Raw genomic sequence first — 26,476 nt, 5'->3', positions numbered from 1 at the left:
TTTGGCTCTTCTAAAATATTTTATATTCTTTTGAGGTTATTATGCTACTATGTGAATTTGAAATGAAAATATGTACACAAACTTAATGGGGTTTTCTTTTATTTTTATGTAATTAGAATGTAACATCATCTCCTCAGTATTCTACATTCCTGGAACATATCATCCCTCGATTTCTCACATTTCTCCAAGATGGAGAAGTTCAATTTCTTCAGGAGAAACCAGCTCAGGTAATCTGTTTACAAATATCAATGAGAAAAAAATGTCATGTAGTAGGATTGCAAGTATTTATAAATTATGACAACTCAAAAACCTTACAGTTCCATTTAAAAATGAGAAAGGTTTGTCACATAAGGATAACTTTTTCTAAGGCCATTACCTCCTTAGTTAACTGTTTTGGTTTCATTTTGTTGAGGCCATCTCTTTTTACAATTTAAATTAATTCACATTTGCTGACTGTGTATGCTATTTATTATAAACGAATTAGAATATATATAGAAGAAGGAATAATAGTTTAATGACCCTCCCCATACCTATTGTCCAACTCTTATTAATTGCAATTTTTACAGTTCATAGCCAGTTTTGTTTTACCTGTCCCCACACACTTTTCATTTCTTACCCACCTTGATTATTTTCAAACAGTCCCATATCATTTTTTCTATAAATATTTCAGCATGTATCTCTTAAAAATAACTTAAAAATTACCATAATACAAGTGAAAGTGTATTGCTAAGTAAAGCATTTTTATGTTGTACTAGTTTAAGATGTATATATTTGATCTACCTTTTAGTCGTCAGCTTCATAGACAGAATCATGAAAGCTTAGTTTATGATAGAATTAGTCCTTGGGCCCATGATAATTGGAGAGGGCATTATGGGAGCTGAACTGAAATTATGAAGGGAGATCTCAAATGAAGTTATTTGTGTTTTGCTCTTAAATCCACTCCACATTTACACACAGGTGTCCTTTCTGCTGGAAATCAGTTGTGAAAGGAAAAATTTGGCTTATTTGATTTGGTACACAGTAGTAGAAATACAGAAAGTAATGGTTTGCAGTACAGGCTTTGGATTATCTTGAAATAACTGACAGGACTGTTTCTAAAATGGGATCCATCCTGTAGTATGGTGGTTATCAGTGCTAGGTGCAGATAGCTGCGTGACACTTTTAGAATGCAAAAGAATTACTTTGGAACTCTTGGAAGGGTTTTGTATTTACATTTTTTATTTTTCTTCACCAGCAACTGCGGAAGCTAGTTCTTGAAATAATTCATAGAATACCAACCAATGAACATCTTCGTCCTCATACAAAAAATGTTCTATCAGTGATGTTTCGCTTTTTAGAGGTAACCTTTGAGAATTCTTGTTATTTAGCGATATTCAAAACTTTCAATGAATTTCTTATCGTAAAATACAGTGTTATATAAACTTTCAATAAAGTTTTGAGTCACATGAGTAAAAATTCTTAATGTCCATTTTTCTCCATTTTGCCAACCAAATTACAAAGATTATTAATTGAAGATTTTTTTTTTTTTTTTGAGACACTGATGGATTGATTAGATATAGTGGAAATCTTTGAAAATAAGTTGGGGGGGTGGTCTACAAATTCAGAGTACAGGGTTCTTTGGCTTTGTGTTTTCTAGTTTGTGTGTCAAGCACAGTAGATGCTCATAATGAGTATCTTTTAAGAGTAATTTGTAAACATTACGTGGGCTGGTATAGATGCTCATATTCTTGGGGCTAATTTATCTGGTACCTGTTAAATTGACCTCTAAAATTGTTTTCTTGCTGTTCTCAGTCTTGATGTGTTTAGATTTCTGTTGTGTTTCTGGGCCCCTAGGAAAGATGAGCTTTGGAGGGGAGAGAGTTGGATTCAGATCCTGGCTCCACCATGTATTAGCTGTGTCATGTTAGCGATGTGGCTTACCTTCTCTGAGCCTCAGCTTTCTTGTAGGTACAGTGTGCATGGCACCTCCCAAATCAGGGTGTGTGTGACATGTTTAGCACAGGCCTAGTACATGGTGGGTGCTTAGTAATTGTTTATTCTTTTGTCAATACTTTCAAGCAATGGAAAGTATCAGTTGAGCCGTTAATCATAAGTTCATGGTGTGACTCATCATAAATGCCAGTTGACTCATTTGTCAGTGTTACTCACCAGAGCTCACTGGTTGGATGCCCTTCAGATGGTCCACCAGAGATCACAAAAGCTTCCTGTCTGGGACAGCTGTGTTCTGTGGGTTAATGAATTTTTTAATGAATCAAACCTAAGTTGGTTGATGGAAGGTGTGTATGCAGAAAAATGCTTAAAAAAATAGTCTTTAATTTTTATATTAAAGTAAGTCTTCAGAATTATAACTCTTAAATCCTTTTTTTTTTTAAAAGACGGAAAATGAAGAAAATGTTCTTATTTGTCTAAGAATAATTATTGAGCTGCACAAACAATTCAGGCCACCTATCACACAAGAAGTAAGTGTTTATCCTAATAGAATTTATAAAGTGTACTGACACATTCCTTCTACTATGTAAATTTTACTCTCTCTTAGAGTTGACGGAACACATGATGCTTTCAAGTGTAGAAAATACAGCCTGAGTCGGGGGGTAATTGTTTATGGGTTTAACAGTTACCTTGTTTATTTTGAATGTGTATATGAATATTTAACTGAATTTGTTTAGCAGTTGATATGTGTTAACCAACCAAACAGGCAGGGTTCTGTTTGAGTGGTTCTGGTATTGACATTTGATGTGCCAGAGGTTCCAATCATTTTCTGTTATACGGGGGTTAAGATGTGGGTTCTGAAGTCAGAACTGCGTTTGAACCTCAGTTCTGCAATTCAGTAGCTTTGTGACACTGGGTAAACTTGTCTTTTAGAGCCTTTTCTGTGAAATGGGGACAATCACAGTATAACCTCAAAGATTGCTTGAAGAATTATAATATAAAAGTGAGAGTTCTTAGCATAGTGATTGGCACCTACAGAGTAAGCATTAAATATTCTGTTAGCAATAATTAATTAATACAGTATCTTCTCTGATGATCACCTTAGTAAATGGCTGTTGTAGAGAATTTGGAAATTAGAAGCAGAGCGATGAAATAGAATTCTTTACGTCTTAAAAACATTGATTTTCTTTCTTTTTTCAAACCTTATGTGTATATTTCCTATATAATTGCAATAATACTGTAGATAACATTGTATTTCCTGATGGTTTCTGTTCACATTCATTTTATGTATGTATTTTCTCAGTCATAAAAGTTCTTTATAAAGTTAATTTTAAATGAATGTATAATATTCTTACATATGGATGGCCTTATATTAGGATATTTAAATTATTTCAAAAATTTTTATTTTATGACTATTACCGAATATTTGTTTATAGTTCACATCACTTCATAGACTGGGTTTGTTGAAACAGAATTACCAGGTCAAAGGTGTTAATATTTTAATGTGCCTAATATACGTCGTTAAACTGCTTTCTGGAGGATTTCAGTAGTTTATGCTTTTTTCATAGCACCTGAGAGTCTCCCTCTCGTTGCATCCTCTCCAGCATGGTGTAGTATTACTTTCGAAAGGCAAAAAGTGGCATTTATTTTAATTTTTATTCCTTTGCTCTTCCTGAGTTAGAAAGATTGTTTTCTGTTTGTCAGTCTTTTGTATTTCTTTTTTTTGTTCACATTTATTGCCTGTTTGTATTTTCAGTCTGACATTTTTTTACCTGTTCCATGAATTCTTGTATATTAAGATTATTAGTGTTTTTCTTATTGTATTTTCTGTTTATAAGTATCTTGTACTTTTTTTTTTTTTAGATTCATCATTTTTTGGATTTTGTAAAACAGATTTACAAGGAGCTTCCAAAAGTAGTGGTATGTTTTAAATATTATTTGAATTTATTATTTATATTTATTTGTTACTTCCTTAATCTAAAGAGACTTCGGAGCACTTGAGTTGAATGCTAATTTTAGAATGGGGAATGTTTAGTCACAGTCAAAATCAAAATCTAGGTTGATAAATCAGCTATTTAAAATTCTGGTTTCACTGTTTATATTAAAGATTTTATTTTTGATATAAAAGCAATATATTGTAGAAATTTTGCAAAAATTATAATTCTCTCACTTGTAAGCAGTCTTTGACACTGTTTTGTTTTGTGTTTCACGTAGTACTTTTTAAAGATGGCCGTGCTCACCGTCATGAAGCCTTTTTTTGGGGGGTAGTATATACTTTCAGCATTTTTCTGTATCATTAAAATTCTTTTTTGTATTGAAAGAACTCTTTCCAAGCAGTGCCGACAGTGTAAATAAGTGTGTGTGGAATAGAAGAGGAACGTCTCTTCTCCCTTTTAGTCTACTTGTTAGAAGTTGCTGCTGTTACTGCTTGGAACATCTTTTAAGACTCTTTCCGGCAGTCATAATTCTTAGTGGCCTCCGTAATTTCTGTCATGTGCATGTACCTTGACCATCTTCCTGTTGTTGGTATTGCCAATTTTAAATTCTTTACCATCACTAATAATGTTTGGTAAATATCATTGTGCCTGAATTTATGTGTCAGTTTTTATTTTAAAGATTCTTTTATGTTTAATTTTTTAAATGAATGTATGGTAAAATTGACTGTTTTGGTGTTTTAAGGATTTTGTTTATAGTGTATAAAACAATTACATTCCGAGTTACCAAGTCGTGTCACCTACCATTTCAGTCAGAGCTTTTCATAAGAAGCTGTCCTGGTGAATGTGAAGTTCACATTCCATTGAGAACGAAGGCCGAGAGTGAGGTCCTGGTCTTTAAAAATGTCCTCTGTGTTTTGCCTCCATTTCTATCTTTGATCTCTTATTTAGAAGACTGGAAAGTGAATTTGGGGGGTGGGGGCCATTCTTCCCACTTCACTTAGCATGCATGTCATCTTTTCTCAATCAGGAAGAAGTTGCAGAAAATACTAGGACAAGTTTTTGTTTTCTGCTCTTGGAGGTGGAGAATGTTGTCTCTGTCGTGTTGTCTTCGTGATCTTAGATAAAAAGTGCCCTGAGTACTGTGGGATTGGTACAGCATAAACACATAGCCAGTTGGTGTTTTCCATCATGTGTCAGGTGTGTTTTATTAAGAAATATTGTGTTTGACTTTAGGGAACATGATTTCTGTTCTTTTTATGTAGAACCGCTACTTTGAGAACCCTCAGGTGATCCCTGAGAACACAGTCCCTCCCCCAGAGATGGTTGGTATGATCACAACCATTGCTGTGAAGGTCAATCCTGAGCGTGAGGACAGCGAGACAAGAACAGTAAGTTTTTTCAGTTTTGTTTTGTTTTTACTCATATCTCCTGTACTTGGTAGAGGAAAAAATGAGATACCAACTTTTTTTTTTTTTGAGGCAATACCGACTTTTTAGACCACTTAAGCTTTTTTATTTTTTCTTACACATTTGGAGGTATTTAAGATTAACAAATGGGTGTGCATAAGGAAGCATCACCGATTCTGCTGTGCAGCCTCAAGGTGGCGCAAGTGAACTGCTCACCCTTCATGCAGAGATATACAGATAAAATTATAGTTGAAATCCAGAATCACCTGTTGGAAGGAGCAGCTGACCAGGGTGGGGGCCTTTGTTCCGTCAGCTTGACATTAATGAAGTCCCTTTAAACAACATAAACTGTAGTTCAGTGCCTGAGAGCATGGGCTCTGACAACAGAAGCTCTGGGACGATGTTCTAGCCCTACCACTTGGATTTTCTGGCTATAGGACAGTTCATAAATCTTTGTTCTAGCCTTAATTTTTTCCCTCAATATCTGAAAAACTTGTGAAATTTTGTAACGGAAGTATTGGTGTTTTCTGCAGATAATGTATTTGTAGTATCTGCCATATAAATAACATTAATGAACTTTTACTATATTTTTATGACTGAATTAAGAATAGCGTCTATATTTGTTTTATTGAAATGGTTTTGCAGAAAGTTTTAATTTGTGCTAGGATAAACAAGAAACTGCATTTTGAATAAAGATTTCATTTCTTTGTTCTTCTTGAATTAGAAACTTATTTTCTGTTTATCCATCTTTTGTTTTGCTTGTCCATTGCCCATTTGTATTTCGAGTCTGACATTTTCCTTACCTGTTTTATGAATTATCTATTAAGACCATTAATTTTTTCCTGTATTTATTGTAAAAATTTCTCTTTATAGGTATCTTTGGAAAAAAATGAGTAAATTTGTACTTGTTTCGATATAAGTAAAATAATAGATATTAATTTAAAGTCTTCTCAGATGATTTGAATCTTTCAGTTTTGACAAATTTTCTTGAAGTTTTTTTTTTACTACAGGCGATTACGTTGGAAAATATAAAAACCTCTCTATTAAATGATAGTTTTATGTACTTTTTTTTCAAGGTAGTCTGGATCTTTCACTCCAGATATTTACAAAGACGTGTTAGTATTCTCTTTATTTCAGTGGGGTGATGCTCAATAGCACGGTACTGACTGGGGCTATTTTAAGTGCCGCAGTGGTGACCAAAGTCCTGTTTGTTTCTCTTAATAGCATTCCATCATTCCAAGAGGATCTCTTTCTCTGAAAGTGTTGGCAGAATTGCCCATCATTGTTGTTTTAATGTATCAGGTATGTGTATTAGTTTCTTGGGTTTGGGGCTTCTTATTTTATGACAGAGTTCACATCTACTTATCTGTGGCAAATAGATGAGTATGATACACATGTGCTAACTAATGCGATGATTCCTGTAGTTTCTTTGATATGCCAAATTATTTTACTGTAGCAGAATGTAAAAGCATGAAAATCTGATGTGTTTGCTTTTAGCTCTACAAACTGAATATCCACAATGTTGTTGCTGAATTTGTGCCCTTGATCATGAATACCATTGCAATTCAGGTATCTGCGCAAGCCAGGTGAGAGTTCTCTGGACAGCGATGTAGCTGATTGTCACAGTGCTTTAATTCTAAGTGAAAACGCTGTTGTCACTTGTAGGACCTGAAAAATTTTAAGTAATAAAATTTTGGTAAAATTACATTTTTGTTTAATTTTTTAAACTTGTATTTCAATGATAATCGTAACAGTTATTCTAGTTCCATATTTTGAAAAGATGAGCTAACACCTTGATTTTTGATGTCTTCTAAATGTAGAACTGTCATTAGATGTTGCTGTACTCATAGCTATGGGATCGCCAAGCCTTTCTTATTTTCAGGCCTTTGTTCTTGCCGTTCCTTTCAGCATGAGTGCTAGAATGTTCTTTACTCCATTCCTTGATCATTGACTAGGGGAACTGTATTCATCCTTTGAACTTTCCCAGTGAAGCTTTTTTTTCAAACTTTACAGCATCCCTCTTAAGACCTTTATCACTTACTTTCTTGACTTGTAGCCTATCTGGCTGAGTCATTTGAGGGCAGGATCTGAGGGGTAAATCAGCTCCAACAACCCTGTGGCCGTAGCACGGGGTCTTTCACTGAGCAGTAGGTCCCCTTATGCTGTTGGCTGGATGAAAGGCTTTGTGGGATGCACATTGAAATTGCTGTGGAATGGCTCGGAGACCTGTTTGCTTTATGCCTCTAAACCCTTTATGTCGTTTGGAACTGCGTAAAAGTGTAGAGTATTTTTTGTTGCCGCTATGTTGTTCTGGTCTGTGTAGAAATCAAACTTTGGGGCTCAGTAATTATTGTAGACTTTTAATTAATATTAACTTTATCTAAAGAGTTTAGAGCTAATATGTAAATTTTATTCTCTTTCAGGCAACACAAGCTTTACAACAAGGAGTTGTATGCTGATTTTATTGCTGCTCAGATTAAAACATTGTCATTTTTAGCTTATATCATCAGAATTTACCAGGTAAGTTCATTGACTTTTGTTTTAAGTTAGGTTTACTGACATGTAATTTATATGCAATTAAGTTCATCTTTTGTAGGTAAACAGGTCTATGAATTGATAAATTATGTAGTTGGTAACCACCAACATCAAGTATAGAACATTTTCATCACCTTCTCGCCAATTCCCTTTTATACATTTATAGTTGACTTCCTCCTCCCACCGTCAGACCCTGGCAAACACTGAAAATGGAACATTTGATTTAAAAAATTTGAATTAGGTGCCCCTTAATATTTTAGTCAGCTTGAGTTATGATGGTGAATTGCCTTCCTAAAACACCTCACAAGGCGATTGTGATTATAGCTTATTCTCAGTTGATTATAGGTGCCTCTGGTGTCATTCAGAAATTGCATTAATGGGATGACTAAGTAAAGAATATTTTAAAAATTTCAATATTTACTTCTTCCTTTTCCCTAATAAAGAAGTAGTACATATTCATTATTAAAAGTTGGGAAGATTTAGAAAAATACAAAGAAGACATCCATAATCCAATTATGTAAAAGAAACTACGATTTATGCTGCCACCCATCCTTCCAGTGTGCAATATGTGCACACACAAATGCTTAAAACTTTTTGTATAATAATTGTTTATTAGGCCTATTTTCTTAGTGTCCTTTGAGCCAAACTTAATCTTATTGAATTTTTAAAGATGTTTATCAAATTAAGGTTTTTCCATAACACCTATCAGTCAATCTAACTGTGTTGTTTTCCTCTTATTTTTCAGGAGTTGGTGACTAAGTACTCTCAGCAGATGGTAAAAGGAATGTTGCAGTTACTTTCAAATTGCCCGGCGGAGACTGCACACCTCAGAAAGGAGCTTCTGATCGCTGCGAAGCACATCCTCACGACAGAGCTAAGGAACCGTATGTCTGTCTTGTCTGGCATGAGTCCTGTCCACGTCTTTGGGGGTGGGACTATGCTGACATCCCATTTATTTGTTGTGGTACATTAAGAGTTTATTAAGGGAACCCACCTACGAAGCATGTCTGTTGTCCTGGGTAGCGGCAAGATGACGTAGATGTCCTCCGCCTGACATGCCATTGTTGTGTGGAGTCTTTTGCTCGCCCCAGTGCTCAAGTATTTTAGGCTTCACTTGTCCTTTACTGCTGTCTTGGGTTTATTTCCCCATCTTTCTCTGCCTCTCTACCTCCCCCTGTCCCTGCCTCCCACCAGTGTTCTCCCTTTCTCTTCTCAACAATCTCATTATTTGATAATTTCCTTAGCATAGCTTATGTTTTGTATCCCTTGGTACTTTTCTGCCTTTTGACTATATATCTTTTTAAATTGTAAATAACCGTTTGCTTTCTGATTTATAATTTTAATACTTTTAAAAAAATTTATCTTTTTTATTATAGTGACATTGGTTAACGAAATCTAGTAAGTTTCAGATGTACAATTCAACAGTAAGGCATATATTATTGCATTGTGTGTTCACTGCCTATAATTAGATTTCTTTCTGTCACCATATATTTGACCCTTTATACTCCACCTACCTTCCCTCTCCTCTCTGTAATTTTAATACTTTTTATATTAGGTATGTCCAAACTGTTAGATTGAAGTTACATTCTGATTGTTTTGAGATAATAATCATTTCCCTCAGTAATTTTTCAATATTAAATGTTTGTAAATCAGAGCATATGTAAACCTGATTTTGGGCTTCCTTAATAGTTTTTAAGTATGAAAAGAAAGGTATAGTTTGAGTGCTTACACTTGAATTAAGTTGAGCTCACGTATTTTTAAATGTAAATTGTAGTGTTTCTTGTATGCAGATATAGCTGAAAGCAAGTTATACTTAAAACTTTTTTTTTGAAATGTAACACATATAGCAAAGTGCACAAAAGAAATGTATAATTTCACCAAAAATTACAGAGCAAACATGAGTGTGAGCATCACCCAGGTGGAGAACTTGAGCACTGCTGGTGCTCACAGCCCCACTTGCCTCCAGTGCTGACGGCCATTGCACTTGCCCGGTGATGGCCACCTTTGCTGTTTATGGCTTTTCCTGTGTGTTCATCTCTGAACAATGTCAAAATAGAAGAGTTTTATAAGGAACATTTTAAATTCACTGAAGTGACTGGGTTGTGCCTTGAGTACCATCCTCAAATTAACTTTGCATCTTCCTGCCATTCGAGTAATAAGGACTTTTGAGGGGCGTTTGGGGAACTGTGTAGCAGGAGCTTCCTTGTTGAAGTGCTGACAGATTAAAAACCATTCTCATGCTTTCCATTCCACACAACTAGGTCTTCTTTTGAGGTCGTAAGGCTTGGTTTCCGTCTTGTTCAAACTTGCTCCACAGGGATCAATGGGAGCTCTCCAGGGGAGCTCTCCAGAGGTCGGTCATGTTAGACTTGTTAAATTAAGCTTTTAGGTTACTTCGTTTTGAAGGCCGTTGTGGTTTCTGGACTTAAATGGATCACAGCATCACATCTCAAAAATGTTTGTTGAAAGAAACATCTAAAGAATCATGTTAAATGATTATAAAATATAAAGATTATATTTTTATATTTTATAGTTATAGTTAAAACTTGTAGTTAAAACTTTTATATCCACAAGCATTTCACATAGCCTTACTTTTTCGACATCTCAGATGATATCAAATGTTAACTCGTTTGCTTTAATTCTGAAGAGCAGTCATTTGATAAAACCTGATGGTTTAACAGAGTTGCCGTTGTCCTAAAGATTCTGATTCTCTGTTGTGGAGGGACATGACATTGCTGTACAACTTCATTTCTTATCCCTTCTCCTTGAATATTTACTCATTCCCTAGCCAGCCCTCCAGCATTTGGTGTCTGAGCCCTTTGCATCTTTCCTTCTGTGTGTCCTTCCTCTTGGCCACCTCACTGAGGATAGTCCAGGCATGTTCCCTCCTCTGACCTCCGAGGGACTGCTTGTTGCTTCTCTCATTTGGCACTTCTCCCTCGGCTGCCCTGCTTTGGGAGTTAACCAGAGATGTGCCTTATGTCTTTCCAGTGTACACATTTCTTTTCTATCTTTGACCCTCAGTAGCTGTTTGCTGGTAAAGATTGTACTTTATTTGACTTACTGAAGCTTCCATAATGTCAGGCTTGTTTCAGAATCTAAACGTCCTTTGGATGTTTGTGGCCAGAGTTTCCCGAGGGGTGTATGGAATAGAGGCCTAGAAAATGTAGATTGCCACTCTGTCTGTACATCCTCAGAAATGTGAATTGTCCCTGAGGGGAGACCAGCTTTTTCTACTCCTGTTAGATCTTCAGGCTGCAGGGGAGAGAGAGGAGGTTTGGTGATGGTTCCGTCTACAGGACTAGAGGGACAGAGGAGGCTCCGTGAGTTTCTAGTCAATTTCATCCGGGGACTTGGGACCCCTAACCTGGGACTTGTGCCAATGAGAACACTAAAATTCCCTAGACATTTATAATTTATATGGAGAAGTATCCTAATTTCTCTATAATGACTAACCATAAAATGTTTAAGAGTGACTTCAGGGCAGTGGATAAAGGGGCGTTTAGGAAATACTGACCCCTTCTACAGATGGGTTTTAGGTGGATGGCAGCAGCTTTTAAGGATGATGGACTGTGACTCCTGTGAAATATTGGGGGCGGGTTCCCTGCTAGGGAACATGAAGCTCACTTTTTCTTAGTTTATTCTGATGTTGAATGTGATCTGACTACATTTTTGTCAGCAGATGGCTTATCAAAGCCAGTGTCTTTGACTAAAACATGGTATAAGTTGCTTTTCTTCTCTCCTTTGCTTTTGACTAAAACATGGTATAAGTTGCTTTTCTCCTTTTCAGATCTGGAGTGCTAATTGACTACAGATTGGCTACTGTGAAAGTATTGTTAAATAACTTAATCTATAATTGGTCTAGTTGGTGATATGTGTAATGGGTGTTTGTATTCTAGAGTTCATTCCTTGCATGGACAAGCTGTTTGATGAATCCATACTCATTGGTTCAGGATATACTGCTCGAGAGACTCTCAGGTATGAGATTAAACCCATGATATCTGGTCGATTAAATGCGAGGGGCAGCGATTCCTGGCACTTTATCTTATGAGCTATATTATGAGTATTTCAGCAAACATCGGCTGTTGGGCCCTCACTCCCATTGGATTTAGAATTGCAGAAATTTTCGGAAATGCCGTAGGTTGCTGTTTGTGCCTTAGCTTAAAGGGAAGAATCAGTAATTTTGATTTTAGCTGTAGGTAAAACTATCTGACTAGCATTAGCATTTTTTTCTTTCTATATAAGTGAATCTCTTTATTATAAAGTAATATTTTGATAATCTTCCAAGAAGAAAGAAGGAAAGAAAACCTTTTGGTTTTGCACAAGGAGCTCAAGTAACATGGATGCTACTTTGATATATTTCCTTCTAGCTTTTATTTCTTCCTATGCATTTTACAGTGCATAAGGTAAATGTAGTTGTGATCATGCATATTATTTCTCAAGGAGAAAATTAAGTCGTTTTTTACAATGAATCAACATTAGGTAATGAATGTTTTGAAAAATATGTAGAATACTTTGAATATGATATAGACTGTTTACTGTGTTTGCTATATAAAAATTATAAAATAGTAAGACATTCTTTATAACTTGGAGTTGAGCTTCCCTGAAGTTGGACCTTAGATCATGTCACTCCTTGAAACTCTCCAATGGCTTTCTGTTGTCCTTAAAGAAAAACCCAGACTCTTGACTGAGGCAGCCACATCGGCTTCTTAGTTCCTTGGCTACTCTAGACAGTTCTCACTTGGGGCTCTTGTTGTTCCTATTTTCTTCATCTGGAAATTTCTCTGGCTTTTGCTCTATAGCCCCTATTTGTCCTTATAGCCTCAGAAGCAGTGTCACCTCAAAGGGGCATTGCTAGGTATTCTATCTAAGAGTGATTCCCCCACTGGTCTCTCTCACGGTGCTGTTTTCCCATCTCCCACAGCACTAATCACATTATTTCACGTTAAGAAGTAATCAGGTTATTTCTTAACGTGTGTGTGTCCCCTCTTGTAAATAAGCTTCCTGAGGGCAGAAGCTCTGTTACTTTGGTCACTGTAGTATCCTGCTGTCTAGCCCAGTCAGTGTCTGGCACCTGGCAGGTGTCCAAACATTTAGTGAAAATTACTTGATAGCCGAGGCATTTTTATTATATCCCTGTAAAATCGTTCTAGTATATCAGTTATTGACACATACTGTTTATCTCTGAGCAACAAAACCCAGTCAGTGCATGATTGAGCTGGTAATTATTTCTGTTCATGTTAACTTCATGTGCCAGTGTTACTGTGACATGCATGACCTTGGAAAGTAAAGATATAAGCACCAAGATAGACTTCTAATCGTGTCACTAGGGAAACTGGAACCATATAAAATGTGCCCCTGACATCCATCCCACAACACCAGTGGTGGTGTTCCTGGGCAGAGAATGGTCGAAACAGCGGCCTGCAGATGCGGCCCTTTGGGGATGTTGAGACGCGCACTAGCAGAGCTCTCTGCCCGCAGGCCCCTCGCCTATAGCACCTTGGCCGACCTGGTGCATCACGTCCGTCAGCACCTGCCCCTCAGCGACCTCTCCCTCGCCGTCCAGCTCTTCGCCAAGAACATCGATGACGAGTCCCTGCCCAGCAGCATCCAGACCATGTCTTGCAAGCTCCTGCTGAACCTGGTGGACTGCATCCGCTCCAAGAGTGAGCAGGAGAGCGGCAACGGGAGGGATGTCCTGATGCGGATGCTGGAGGTACTGGCTGTCCTGAGAGGCCCCGCAAGCTGCTAAACTTGTACCTGTGCCGTACTGGCAAGTTTGTAGGGCTGCCGTGTTGCCAAGTGAACCCAGGCCTTAGACCACCTGGGTTCAAACCCCTGCTCCCCCATTAACTAGCCAAGTGTCCTTGGCGGGATGCTTAACTTCTCTGTGCCAGTTTCCTCATCTTCTAACTAGGGATAATCACAGTGTCTGCTTCAGGGGGTTGTTGTGGAGACAAGTAAAACCATGCAGGAGACCTCTTAGTACAGTTCCCAGCAAGCCCCTGGGGCACCGTATAGCAAAGTGCCCAGTTAGCTGTGACCATCTCTGCACAGGTTCCCAGTTGGGTTGTAGGTAAGGGATAAAGTGTGATCCTGCAGCCAGCGGGCTGTAGTGTGGACCGTGGAGCAGTCCTGAGTCAGATTCCGGCCTTGCTTTTCAGGCCAGTCACCCAGCTATCCTGAGCGGATTCTTCACAGGGGTGGTGGAGATAGTCATACATTTGTAGTTACTGGAGGGAGAAAAACAGCGCACTTATTTATATGAAGCAGAATTATTTCGGCACATGGTTTCAGGGAGATTGTCTTGTCCTGTCTTCTCTGCAAAGGTTGTTGGCCTGTGGAAGAGCAATGATTTTTGTCTTTCCCCTCCACTTTCTCTTCCTATTAGGTTTTTGTTCTCAAATTCCACACCATTGCTCGGTACCAGCTCTCTGCCATTTTTAAGAAGTGCAAGCCTCAGTCAGAACTTGGAGCTGTGGAAGCAGCCCTGCCCGGGGTGCCCGCTGCCCACGCAGCTCCAGGCCCTGCCCCCTCCCCAGCCCCTGTTCCCACCCCAGCCCCCGCCCCCACCTCCCCCACTCCCCACCACCCCTGGACCCCAGCCCCTGTACCTCCCTTTGAGAAGCAAGGAGAAAAGGACAAGGAGGACAAGCAAACATTCCAAGTCACAGATTGCCGAAGTTTGGTAAAAACTTTGGTCTGTGGCGTCAAGACAATCACGTGGGGTATAACGTCATGTAAAGCACCTGGTGGTAATTCTGCTCTTGAATTTTTTCAACAAAAGTTGTTTTTCACAGTGGGTTTTATTCGTATAAACTTACTATACCGTCTCTTTTCCAGAAGCTCAGTTCATTCCCAACAAGCAGTTACAGCCCAAAGAAACTCAGATTTACATAAAACTTGTGAAGTATGCAATGCAGGCTTTGGATATTTATCAGGTAAGGAAGTGCCCGCAAATCAATCTGAGTATAGAAATTACCTCTTAGAGTCAGAGATGCTAGTGATGGAACGGATCTTGAGACATCTGCCATTTTGGATGGTATGCAGTATTCATATAGTCCCCACGTTTGCTTTTGTTCTGTAGCATAGCACATGGCATTTATGGTGAGAATTCTTGTCACTGTGTGTATTTTGTTGGGGAGATGGTATAAAATGGAGTGCAATAGAAACAAGATTTAAGTTTACTAAATTTGTTCCTTTTTGGAAGAGCTAACAGTTGTTAAAAAAATTATTTTCCAAAATTAAGCTAAGAATATAGAATTTAAAAGATTTTAGGGGGGCATTATCTAATTCAAGTGCTCTGTTTTAAATAAACTGATCTGCTTTGGTAATGGAATATATTCAGAGATGTTCTGTTTTAATGCCCACTTTTTTTTTTTTTCTGTGCTAGGTCCAGATAGCAGGAAATGGGCAAACATACATCCGAGTGGCAAACTGCCAGACAGTAAGAATGAAGGAAGAGAAGGAGGTATTGGAACACTTCGCTGGCGTATTCACAATGATGAATCCCTTAACATTTAAAGAAATCTTTCAAACTACAGTCCCTTACATGGTGGAAAGAATCTCAAAGAATTATGCTCTTCAGGTATAAAACTCCTTTCTTAAATGCTTTCAACATTAACTATAAAATTCTTTGTTTATGTGTTGAATTCTTGGTATTTTATTTTGAAGATTTTCTAAATAATATGTGTAAGGATGTACTTGAGCAAAATTTAGAGAAATATTAGGCCAAGACATTAAAATTGTTTTTCAGAAGATCAAGATGCTTTGGACCAGTTTCTTTCATTGGTAGAAATTGAATATGCGTTAGATGTAGGCACTTGGTATTTCATGGTAAGGATAAAATACTAGATTAAATACATGAATCGGACTGTTCCACTCAAGGCTCAGTGAATCTATTTCATTTTTTTCCTTTGGTGGACAATTAATTTCGTAGAGTCTAATACAGCTTTGATTTTGTATTTTTGGAAAGTTCATTACTTTCTTTTACAGCTGCTTTGAGGAAGGGATGATTTTTGTCACATTTTTTTTTGTGTTGACAGATTGTTGCCAATTCATTCTTGGCGAATCCTACTACCTCTGCTCTGTTTGCTACAATCCTGGTAGAATATCTCCTTGACCGCCTGCCAGAAATGGGCTCCAACGTGGAGCTCTCCAACCTATACCTCAAGCTCTTTAAGCTGGTCTTTGGGTCAGTCTCCCTCTTTGCAGCTGAAAATGAACAAATGCTGAAGGTAAAGTTCTTTCAGACCCAAGTAGTGCTTTGTTTCAGCGCTTGTTGTTGTTGAATTCCTGTTTTCACATTTTTTCTTTTTTCTTTTGCCAATGCAATTTTATTTATTTATTTTTTATTGAAGAAATGATTTAATTTTATTTCCCCTTGTCTACCTCTCCCTACTCCCCTCCCTCCTTCCTTTGGTAACCACTAGTCCATTGTCCATGTCCATGAGTCTCTGTTTGTCCTGTTCATTTGTTGCTTTTAAGTTTATAGCCCACATATAAGTAATGTCATGTGACTTTCAACTTTTTCTCTCTGGCTTATTTCGCTTAGTAGGATTATTTCAAGGTCCATCCATGTTGTTGCAAATGGCATTATTTCATCTCTTATGGCTAAGTAATATTCCATTGTATATATGTACCACAACTTCTTTATCCAATCACCTATCGTAGGACACTTAGGTTGCTTCCATGTCCTGGCCACTGTGAATAATGCTACTATGAACATTGGTTTGCAAATATCTTTTCTGATATGAGTTTTCAAGTCTTTGGGGTAAATACCCAGTAGAGGGATTAATGGATCATATGGTATATCAATTCTTAGTTTTTTGAGGAACCTCCATACTGTTTTCTGTAGTGGCCATACCAATTTGCAGTCCCACCAGCAGTGTATGAAGGTTCTTATTTCTCCACATCCTTTCCAACATTTGTTATTACTTGTCCTGCTGATTATAGCTCTTCTAACAGGTGTGAGATGGTATCCCATTATGGTTTTGATTTGTATTTCTCTAATAGCTAGCAATGTTGAGCATCTTTTCATATATTTGTTGGCCATTTGTATGTCCTAGGGAGAAGTGTCTGTTCAGGTCCTCTGCCCATTTTTTGCTTGGATTGTTTGTTTGTTTTTTTGTTGTTACTGAGTTCTTTGTATATTTTGGATATTAGGCCTTTATTGGAGGCGTTGCTTGCAAATATATTTTCCCATTCAAATGGTTGTCTCTTTACCTTGTTGACGGTTTCTTTTGCTGAGCAGAAGCTTTTTAGTTTGATGTAGTCCCATTCATTTATTTTTTGTTTTTACTTCCCTTGCCTTTGAGGTCAAATTCATAAAATCCTCTTTAAGTCCAAGGTCCTTGAGTTTAGTTTCTATGTTTTCTTCTATGCATTTTATTGTTTCAGGTCTTATATTCAGATCCTTAATCCATTTTGAGTTAATTTTGGTGTGTGGTGATAGACAACAGTCTAGTTTCATTCTTTTGCAGGTGGCTTTCCACTTTTCTCAGCACCATTTATTGAAGAGACTTTCCTTTCTCCATTGTATGTTTTTGGCTTTTCTGTCGAAAATTATTTGCCCATATAAATATGGGTTTACTTCTGGACTCTCGATTCTGTTCCACTGGTCCATGTGTCTGTTTTTCTGTCAATACCATGCCGTTTTGATTACTGTCGCTTTGTAGTATAATTTGAAGTCAGGCAGAGTGATGCCTCCAGCCTCTTTCTTTTTTCTCAAGATGGCTTTGGCTGTTCGGGGTCTTTTGTGCTTCCATACAAATCTGATGATTTTTTGTTGCATTGCTTTAAAAAATGCCGATGGGATTTTGATGGGGATTGCATTAAATCTGTATAATGCTTTTGGTAAAATGGTCATTATAACTACGTTGATTCTTCCAATCCAAGAACACGGAATATCTTTCCATTTCTTTATATATTCTTCAATTTCTTTTAAAAGTGTCTTATAGTTTTCATTATACAGGTCCTTCACATGTTTGGTTAGATTTATTCCTAGGTATTGTATTCTTTTTGTTGCAATTGCAAAAGGAATTATTTTTTCCACTTCTTTTTCTGACACTTCACTATAAGAGTATAAGAACACTATGGATTTTTGCACGTTGATTTTTGTATCCAGAAACTTTACTGTATTTGTTTATTGTTTCTAGTAGTGTTCCTGTGGAGTCTTTAGAGTTTTCTATGTAGAGAATCCTGTCATCTGCAAATGGTGACAATTTGACTTCTTCATTTCTTATTTGGATGCCTTTTACATCTTTCTCTTGCCTGATTGCACTCACTAAGACCTTCAATGTTATATTGAATAACAGTGGTGATAGTGGACAGCCCTGCCTTGTTCCTGATCTTGGAAGGTTTTTAGTTTTTCACCATTAATTAGAATGTTGGCTGAGGGTTTGTCATATATAGCCTTTATTATATTAAGATATTTTCCTTCTATACCAATTTCGTTAAGTGTTTTGATCATAAATGGGTGCTATATCTTGTCGAAGGCTTTTTCTGTATTTATTGATATGATCATATGATTCTTATTTTTGAATTTGTTTATGCGATGCATCACGTTAATTGATTTGTGTATGTTGAACCATCCCTGTGCCCCTAGGATGAAGCCCACTTGATCGTGACGTGTAATCTTTTTAATATGTTGCTGTATTTGGTTCACTAATATCTTTTTTAGGATTTTTGCATCTGTGTTCATGAGAGAGATTGGTGTGCAGTTTTCTTTTTTTGTGTTATCTTTACCAGGTTTTCATATCAGAGTAATACTGCCCTCATAAAATGAGTTGGGAAGTATTGTCTCCTCTTCGATTTTTTGGAAGAGTTTGAGGAGAATAGGTATTAAATCTTTGAATGTTTGGTAGAATTCACTGGTGAAGCCATCTGGTCTTGGACTTTTACTTTTTGGTAGATTTTTGATGATTGTTTAATTTTCCATATTGCTGATCAATCTACTTAGATTTTCTAGTTCTTGATTCAGTCTAGGAAGATTGTATTGTTCTAAGTACGGGTCCATTTCTTCTAGATTATTAAATTTGGTGTTATATACTTTTTCATAGTACTCTTGTATCATCCTTTGTATTTCTGTGATGTCAGTCGTAATTTCCCCTCTTTCATCCCTGATTTTGTTTATTTGTGTCCTTTCTCTTTATCCTTTAGTGAGTCTAGCCAGAGGTTTGTCAATTTTATCAGCCTTCTCAAAGAACTAGCTCTTCGTTGCATTTATTTTTTCTATTGTTTTTTTGGTTTTCAGTTTCATTTATCTCTGCTCTAATTTTGATTATTTCTTCCATTCTGCTGACTTTAGGGTTCACTTGTTCTTCTTTTTCTATTTTTTAAAGATGAAGCGTTAGGTTGTTCTTGTTTTTGGAGGTAGGACTGTAATGAAATGAACTTTCCTCTTATGACTGCTTTTACCATGTCCCGAAAGTTTTGATATGTTGTACTATCATATCATTTGTTTCTGTGTTTCTCTTGATCTCTCTTTTTTATTTTTTCTCTGATCCAGGTATTCTTCAGAAGATGTTGTTTAGTCTCCATGTATTTGTGGTTCTTCCTGCTTTCTTTTTACAGTTGATCTCTAGTTTCAAAGCATTATGATCAGAGAATATGGTTGATATGATTTCAACCCTCTTAAATTTGTTGAGGCTATCTCTGTGTCCCAGTATGTGGGTGATTCAGGGAATGTTCCATGTGCACTAGAGAAGAATGTATAAGTAGCTGTTTTGGGATGGAAGACTCTGTAAATATCAATTATGTCCAGTTGGTCTGATGCGTCATTTAAGGATGTTATTTCCTTATTGATTTTCTGTTTGGGTGATCTGTCTATATCTGACAGTGGGGTATTTAGGTCCCCTACTACGATAGTGTTTTGGTCTGTTTCTCCCTTTAGTTCTGTTAGTATTTGCTTTACGTATTTCAGGGCTCCCTGATTGGGAGCATAGATATTAATAAGTGTTATGTCTTCTTGGTGTAAGATTCCCTTTACCATTATGAAGTGTCCCTCAGTATCTTTCTTTACCATTTTTATTTTGAAGTCTATTTCGTTCGATATCAGTACCACTACTCCCACTTTTCTCTGAATGCCATTTGCTTGAAATATCATTTTCCACCCTTTCACTTTGAGTCTGTATTTGTCTTTGGAACTGAGATGTGTCTACTGGAGGCAGCATATAGTTAGGTTTTGTTTTTGATCCATTCTGCAACTCTGCGCCTTTTTTATTGGTGAGTTCAGTCCATTTACATTTAGTGTGAATATTGAAGTATGAGGTCTTCTTATAGCCATTTTATCTTTTGCTTTCTGGTAGTTTGGTGTTTCCATTGCTTCCTTATCCCTGTGTTTGTATTCTTTATTTTGGTTGACTTTTGTGGGTTTTCCCTCTGGTCCTTCTTGTTTTATGTTACATACTTCGGTTCTGAATCCTTGGTGTGTGGTTACCATTACAAATATGTAAAAGATGGTTATATATATACAGTCGTCCCTTTTCTTTTGCGTGTGCCTTATCTCTGTTCCCCTTTGTGAATTTGGATCTTTGAATTTTCCTCTTTTTAGTCATTGTTGTCTCACTTTGTCCTTATGTATGCTGAACATTCAATACTATCTTGCTACAGCAAATCTCTTGTTATTTTTAAGCTTATAATGCCCTGTTCTTAGTAAGGGTTGCACTCCTTTGCTTCTGTCAGCCGGCTAGTCACCTTACTTCCAATTATGTTTTTTTTTTTTTTTTGGTCATTTTGTTTTAGGTGAGCCTGACCCCTTTCAGTATTTCCTGTAGTGCAGGCCTTATAGTGGAGAATTCCCTCAATTTTTGTATGTCTGGAAAGGTCTTTATTTTTCCTTTGTAACCAAAGGAGAGCTTAGCTGGATACATTATTCTAGGCTGGTAGTTCCTTTCACTTAATAGTTTGAATATTTGATTTCACTCCTTTCTGGCTCAAGGTTTGTGCTGAGAGTCCTATGATAATCTAATGGGTTTTCCTTTATACGTTACCGTCTTTTCCCTGGCTGCCCTGAGAATTCTGTCTTTGTTGTTGATTTTTGGTAATTTTAATACAGTGTGTCTTGATGAAGGCCTTTTTGAGTTGAGATAATTGGGTGTTCTGTTGACTTCTTGAATTCCATGCTCCAGCTCATTCCTTAGATATGGGAAATTCTCATCCACTATTTGTCTGATAATGCTTTTCTAATCCCTGCTCCTTTTTCTCCCTTCGAGAATTCTCATTCTTATGTTTCCTCTCCTGATGATATCAACTAGTTCTTGTATTTGTTTCATTATTTTTCATTCTTCGGTTTCTCTCTTCTTCCTTCTGATTTATTTCTAGATTTCTGTCTTCGATATCACTGATCCTTTCCTCCATTTAGTCCACTCTATTTACTCTATTTCCCAAGCTTGTTATTTTTCAACTCTTGCAGTGTGTTCTTTATCTCCAGAAGGTCTGTTCGGTTCTTTTTGAGGGTTTTAATCTCCTTGCTAAAGAACTCATTCTGCTCATCTAGTTGATTTTTCAGTTCCTGAAACTGTTGATATGACTCCTTTTGGAACTCACTGAGTTTTTTCAGCAGTACCATCCTGAATTCTCGGTCATTTAAGTCACATATTTCAATGTCTGTAAGCTTATTTTCTGGAGATTTTTCTCTTTCTTTCTGAGATGCTTTGTCACCTTAGTTGTTTATGGTGTTCAATGGACTATGTCTCCTCCTGGGCATTAATGGAAGTGTATTCTGCTCCCCGCCCCCCCAGAAAGAAGATTTATTATATAAAGGTCTCTGTTTAGTATGTTGCAAAGAAGGCATTTTTCTTTTGGTTTCTAGTAGGTGGTCTCTAAGCCTCTTGGATCCCTTCTTTGTATAAAGCCTTAATCCTTTTTTTTTTCTTATAGATGTTTAATCGTGCTCACTATTCTCGATCTCATTACCTGTCAGTATTAGCGACAGTTTCCCCTGGGGCTCTGTGTTGTTCAGTCTCAGAGGATATGTGAGAGGGGCCCTCTGGGTTTGGGGTTGGAAGCTGTGGCTCAGCCTCGGTTTTGTAACTGTGGCTGCTAAAAATCAGCTGTTGTTTCTCTGCCGTCCCTGCTTCTCTGCTTTGTGCCCTGATGACTGGGCCTTGCTGCCAGCCATGGAGAGCTCACTGCTTTTCCAGGCAGGGCTCTTCAGGGAACTCGCCACTCCTCCTCTCTCTTCCCTCCTGTGGGGGGCTCTGGCGGCTGCAAGAGGTAGCTTCTTTATTTCTCCCAGTCCACCACCCGACATCTAGGGTTCTGACTATGGTAGCTCTTATGTGCAGATCCCACACTCAGACGTGCTGGGTATTTTTTTGTTGGGTTTTATATGTTCAGCTTATTGTGGCTTCAAGGGGAGAAATCTGTGGACGTTTCTCACCCTGCCATGTTTCTGATGTCATTCCCTATTTTTACTTTTTAATTAATAAATAAGAAAGTATTTGCAACAAATAAGGGCGAAGTGTGAAAAACATTTCATGTATTTCTAAGCAGAGCTCAATTTATCTGCTAATTTAAAATGGAAACTTCAGAACTCTTACAGTAGGCAGTGGGTTTAGTGTTCCCACCACTAATTTTTTAAAAAATTCAATTCCTTTTTTGGATTAAATAGGTGAAATTAGGAGAACATCGTCCTTATTTTAAAAATTGAGTGATGTGGAAGGATATAGAAGGAAAAAAATGTCTTTAGTTACCTCTCAAATCTGATGAGCTATGTCAGCCGTCTTCCTCCTTAACTTTGTTTCTTCTGTGTGTCCATAGTCTCTGTGGCAGTACATAAACTTTCCATTTCAGGGCTATTTATTTTGTCTACTTTAAATTAAATATTTTAACCATTTTGTGTTTCTTAATTATGATTGTGTTGAAGGACTGTGTCTCCTATGTTTTTATAGGTGACTGATCCTATAAAATTTGATCCATCAGTTATTTGATTCTAGAAAATGGCTAAAAACCTACTCTTGGTTATATCACCCATTAAAAGTGGCAGATGACAGAACAAAAACCTTATAAACATTTATTTCCATTTATGGTAAAATACTTTAATTCCTATAGAAAATTGAATATTATCACCAGTTGAGTTTGAAGAGAGATGTTTCACATGAGGGAGATTTCGAAGATGTAAACAAGATCCTTTTTTTTAATAAAGTACAGAAGGTGATAAAAAGCAACAGAATCTGCTTTTATGTGATGGTTTCCTCAGCTTTTTTCAGTTATACAGTAATCAGTTATTAATAACCCTAAAATTACTTAGTGTTAATATGAAAGGAACATACTTAACTTTTTAAAAATAAAAAGTATTTAAGTGTAATTGATGTCCACATAACTTGGTGTCTGAAATCAGTTTGTACCAATATTAGATACATCTGTATAGAACAACAAAAACAGTGAAACCTAATGGTCATATATTCAAGAAAAATATTCAGACAACAAATTCATAGAACTTTTTGTCAAGAGAAAAGATATACAGTGATTTATTCTGCAGAATAAGTATATCATGCCATATACAATAATAAGTTTGGAACTATATCAATGACTATACCAACAGTTTATGTACTCTAAATACTTTAAATACACCTGCAAAAAAATGACATCTTAAACCTGTCAATGTCAGAACCAGGATTTGAAGTATAAGATAAAAAGCTAGTCTGGTTTAAAATGTCATTATAAGCTAATAAAGTGCTTTTTATTAAAGAAATATCTTTTTTCGACCAAAACTTCCAAAACCTTATAATCTTAAATGTCTTTTGAGGCTTTTGCATATATCATATTTTATTGATAGTGGAGTTTCATTCCTTTAGGTTACTTTTTGTATTTAAATTGTTATAGGAAATAGGCTACATTCATCTTGTTTATTTGGTCTTATGAAGGAATGGCTGTATTTGTAAGAACTGCAGAGCTGGCAGACTTAGTATCTGCTTCAGTGTCATCTTTTCAACATCATATAAGCACATAGTAAGATAGGAACGTATTAAATGTTTCTCTCAGAAGCAAACTGGTGGAAACCAACATACATATTTTAAGAGAAATTAATATGAGTCAAAAGTCGGAAAGTTCTTGTTTCGTTTTACCTTTTGTAATAAATTTATCTTCCATTTCTGTCTGGTTGCAGTGGACGTTTAGCACAATTCTGGAGGGCGTAGATCCTTCTCACGTAGAGCCTCCTAACCTGCCTTCTCTCCCACTGCAGCCCCACTTGCACAAGATTGTGAACAGCTCAATGGAACTCGCACAGACTGCCAAAGAGCCCTATAACTACTTCCTGTTGCTTCGGGCCCTGTTCCGCTCCATTGGGGGAGGTAGCCATGATCTCCTGTATCAGGAATTTTTGCCTCTCCTTCCAAACCTCCTGCAAGGTCAGAGCAATGATTTTGTTTGCTTTTTAGTCTTGTTTGTGTGCCTGAGTCTGGCTGCCCTTGGTTGCTGGGGTTCATCCTCTGCACCCAGTGAAGGTCATGGTGAGTGGGGATATATGTGCATGTCCCCCTGAGAGAGAGAGAGAGTGTGCGTGCCTGTCCCCATGTCCCGCTCTCTTTAATGGCAGTGAGACTTTGAAGGGAAGCCCCCTGTTCAGGGCTGGGCTCTCCTTTCCTACTCAGAGTTGAGTTAGAGTTGGAAGGTTTTAGTTACCCCAGTTTTTATATTATTTTTATAGCATTTGGTAAGCAAGTCTAGCAAGAAAGTTGTTTCTAATGGTTTTGTGAGATCAGGAATCCTTCGATTTGAAAGAGAATTGGACCAAGAAGGGAAAAAGCAAGTTAGAAAGCTGGCTTAAAAGTTTGTTTTTGTTTAGTTGCTAATTTGCACAACCAGAATCCTATAATGCCTGTATACTTAGCTATGCTTTCAAGATACAGAGTGAAGGGGGATCTTGAGTCTATTGAATGTTTATGGGTGTGAAGTGATTAGAAACACTATTGTAGGACTCTTTTCTTCGGGGGGAGGGGAGGGTTAAGAGTGAGCTCTTGGCATCTTGGCAAGGAATTTAATCGTCTGTATTTTTGCAAATTCTTTAAAGAGAAGCCATTTGCAATATAGTACATCCTGGAGACAACTGGGAAATATTTGGATATATTGAATGTAGCGTGGCCATAAGTCTACTGGGCAGAGTGCTTAAGATGGCCCATAATCAGGCTCCATTGTCCGGGTTTAACCCCATCTCCAGTCATTCCTTAGCCTGAACCTCTGCTCTGATCACGCTGGTCTCCTGTGTGCTCTCTCCTGTCCCCAAGCTCATCTCCCACCTAGTTTTGTTCAGGTGGGTCCCCTTCTGGGAACTTAACCTTTCCCTCACGTTGTCCTCCTGCTGTGTGATGCCTTCCCTGATGACTCCTCTTTCCTGAGCTCTCTTTGGCCTGTATTACCTGGGACCCACCATGTGTTGGGTCCACTGCTGTGTGCTTTTCTTTTTGGCTCGTCTGTAAGTGCTCTGTGAGTTGGTCCTGATCTGACTCGTCTCAGCTTGGAAGGAGCTCAGTGAATACCTGGTCACCCTCATGAAGAGTGAGGAGAAGGTTTCTCTATAAAAAACAAAAACAAAAGTAGAGTTTTAGAAAAATGTTTATTTTAGGGTATAGACATCAACTGGTCTAGAAACTTGAAAAAAGATGTGAGATTGTAAACCTCAAACTCGAGATGAACACATCATATCATAAAGTGTCTTTAGATTGGGCTTATTAATAGTATAACACAATTTTTAAAAGATTGAAGTATACTATTTATATTACAGGGCATAATATTATGATTATAGGCAGCCGTCTATTGTCATGAGAAATACAGCATACAGGAGTGGGGATCATAGATGCAGTTACAGAACAGATTTAGTGAAGGCAGGTTATAAGGCACGGTCGATCTTCCTGTCCTCACGTTGATGTTTACAATAAGAGGTATACTAGTTATTTTGTACAGTTAACTTTGGCTTGTGTCCAGGAGGTACCTTCCCCTTCTGACGGCCTTACATCCCGTTGTTAGGGTTGAACATGCTGCAGAGCGGCCTGCATAAGCAGCATATGAAGGACCTCTTTGTGGAGCTGTGTCTCACGGTGCCTGTACGGCTGAGCTCTCTCTTGCCCTATCTACCCATGTTGATGGATCCCCTGGTGTCTGCCCTCAATGGCTCTCAGACACTGGTCAGCCAGGGCCTGAGGACTCTAGAGTTGTGCGTGGACAATCTGCAGCCCGATTTCCTGTACGACCACATTCAGCCAGTCCGCGCAGAGCTCATGCAGGTGAGTTCGGTTCTCATCGGCGCCAGCAGAGGGCGTCAGGTGCTCACGTAACTAGTTTTTACTGAGGATTTTAGGCTAGAGATGAGCTCTCTCTTGCTCAGTGGGCGGGGTGCTCTGCTGGATGAAGTGGTGTGGCTTTCAACTTACTTTGTGAAGAGATATGAAGAAATACTGTAAGTATTGGGTGGATGTTTGTTTTGCAATATTGCCCCCTTTTTCAGAGGGCTTTCACAAGTGTTATGTTTTCATGAAGTTGATGACTTAAAAAATAAAAAGGCAGGTGTTGTGGCTGCTCTTGCTTTCAGGGAGATCCATTATCTACAGAAGATCTTAAGTTACACAGAAAAGAGATGCAGATTCCTAAGGAGGAAGATATAGCTCTTTGAAACATTTTATATTTTTTGTTCAGTAGAATTCATATGTCAGATATCAGGTTTTTCCT

At 37.6% G+C, this 26,476-nt stretch overlaps 1 protein-coding gene across 1 annotated transcript in view; it reads left to right on the top strand.

The window, feature by feature from the left end:
- TRRAP (transformation/transcription domain associated protein) overlaps positions 1 to 26,476 on the top strand; it is a 128,740-nt gene that overhangs the window by 7,650 nt on the left and 94,614 nt on the right. The window contains exons 4-20 of the mRNA XM_039880325.1: positions 117 to 227; positions 1,235 to 1,339; positions 2,376 to 2,459; positions 3,793 to 3,849; positions 5,129 to 5,254; positions 6,497 to 6,574; positions 6,770 to 6,858; positions 7,696 to 7,792; positions 8,553 to 8,691; positions 11,707 to 11,785; positions 13,289 to 13,523; positions 14,199 to 14,562; positions 14,651 to 14,748; positions 15,201 to 15,395; positions 15,853 to 16,044; positions 23,997 to 24,162; positions 25,778 to 26,034. Of these exons, the coding sequence (XP_039736259.1) occupies positions 117 to 227; positions 1,235 to 1,339; positions 2,376 to 2,459; positions 3,793 to 3,849; positions 5,129 to 5,254; positions 6,497 to 6,574; positions 6,770 to 6,858; positions 7,696 to 7,792; positions 8,553 to 8,691; positions 11,707 to 11,785; positions 13,289 to 13,523; positions 14,199 to 14,562; positions 14,651 to 14,748; positions 15,201 to 15,395; positions 15,853 to 16,044; positions 23,997 to 24,162; positions 25,778 to 26,034 (2,472 nt within the window). The remainder of the gene's footprint in view (positions 1 to 116; positions 228 to 1,234; positions 1,340 to 2,375; positions 2,460 to 3,792; positions 3,850 to 5,128; positions 5,255 to 6,496; positions 6,575 to 6,769; positions 6,859 to 7,695; positions 7,793 to 8,552; positions 8,692 to 11,706; positions 11,786 to 13,288; positions 13,524 to 14,198; positions 14,563 to 14,650; positions 14,749 to 15,200; positions 15,396 to 15,852; positions 16,045 to 23,996; positions 24,163 to 25,777; positions 26,035 to 26,476) is intronic.

The sequence above is a fragment of the Pteropus medius genome, unplaced genomic scaffold (assembly GCF_902729225.1).
Source record: "Pteropus medius unplaced genomic scaffold, Ma_sr-lr_union100, whole genome shotgun sequence".
NCBI classification, from domain to species: Eukaryota; Metazoa; Chordata; class Mammalia; order Chiroptera; family Pteropodidae; genus Pteropus; species Pteropus medius.
This window is presented reverse-complemented; position numbering and strand designations above follow the sequence as displayed.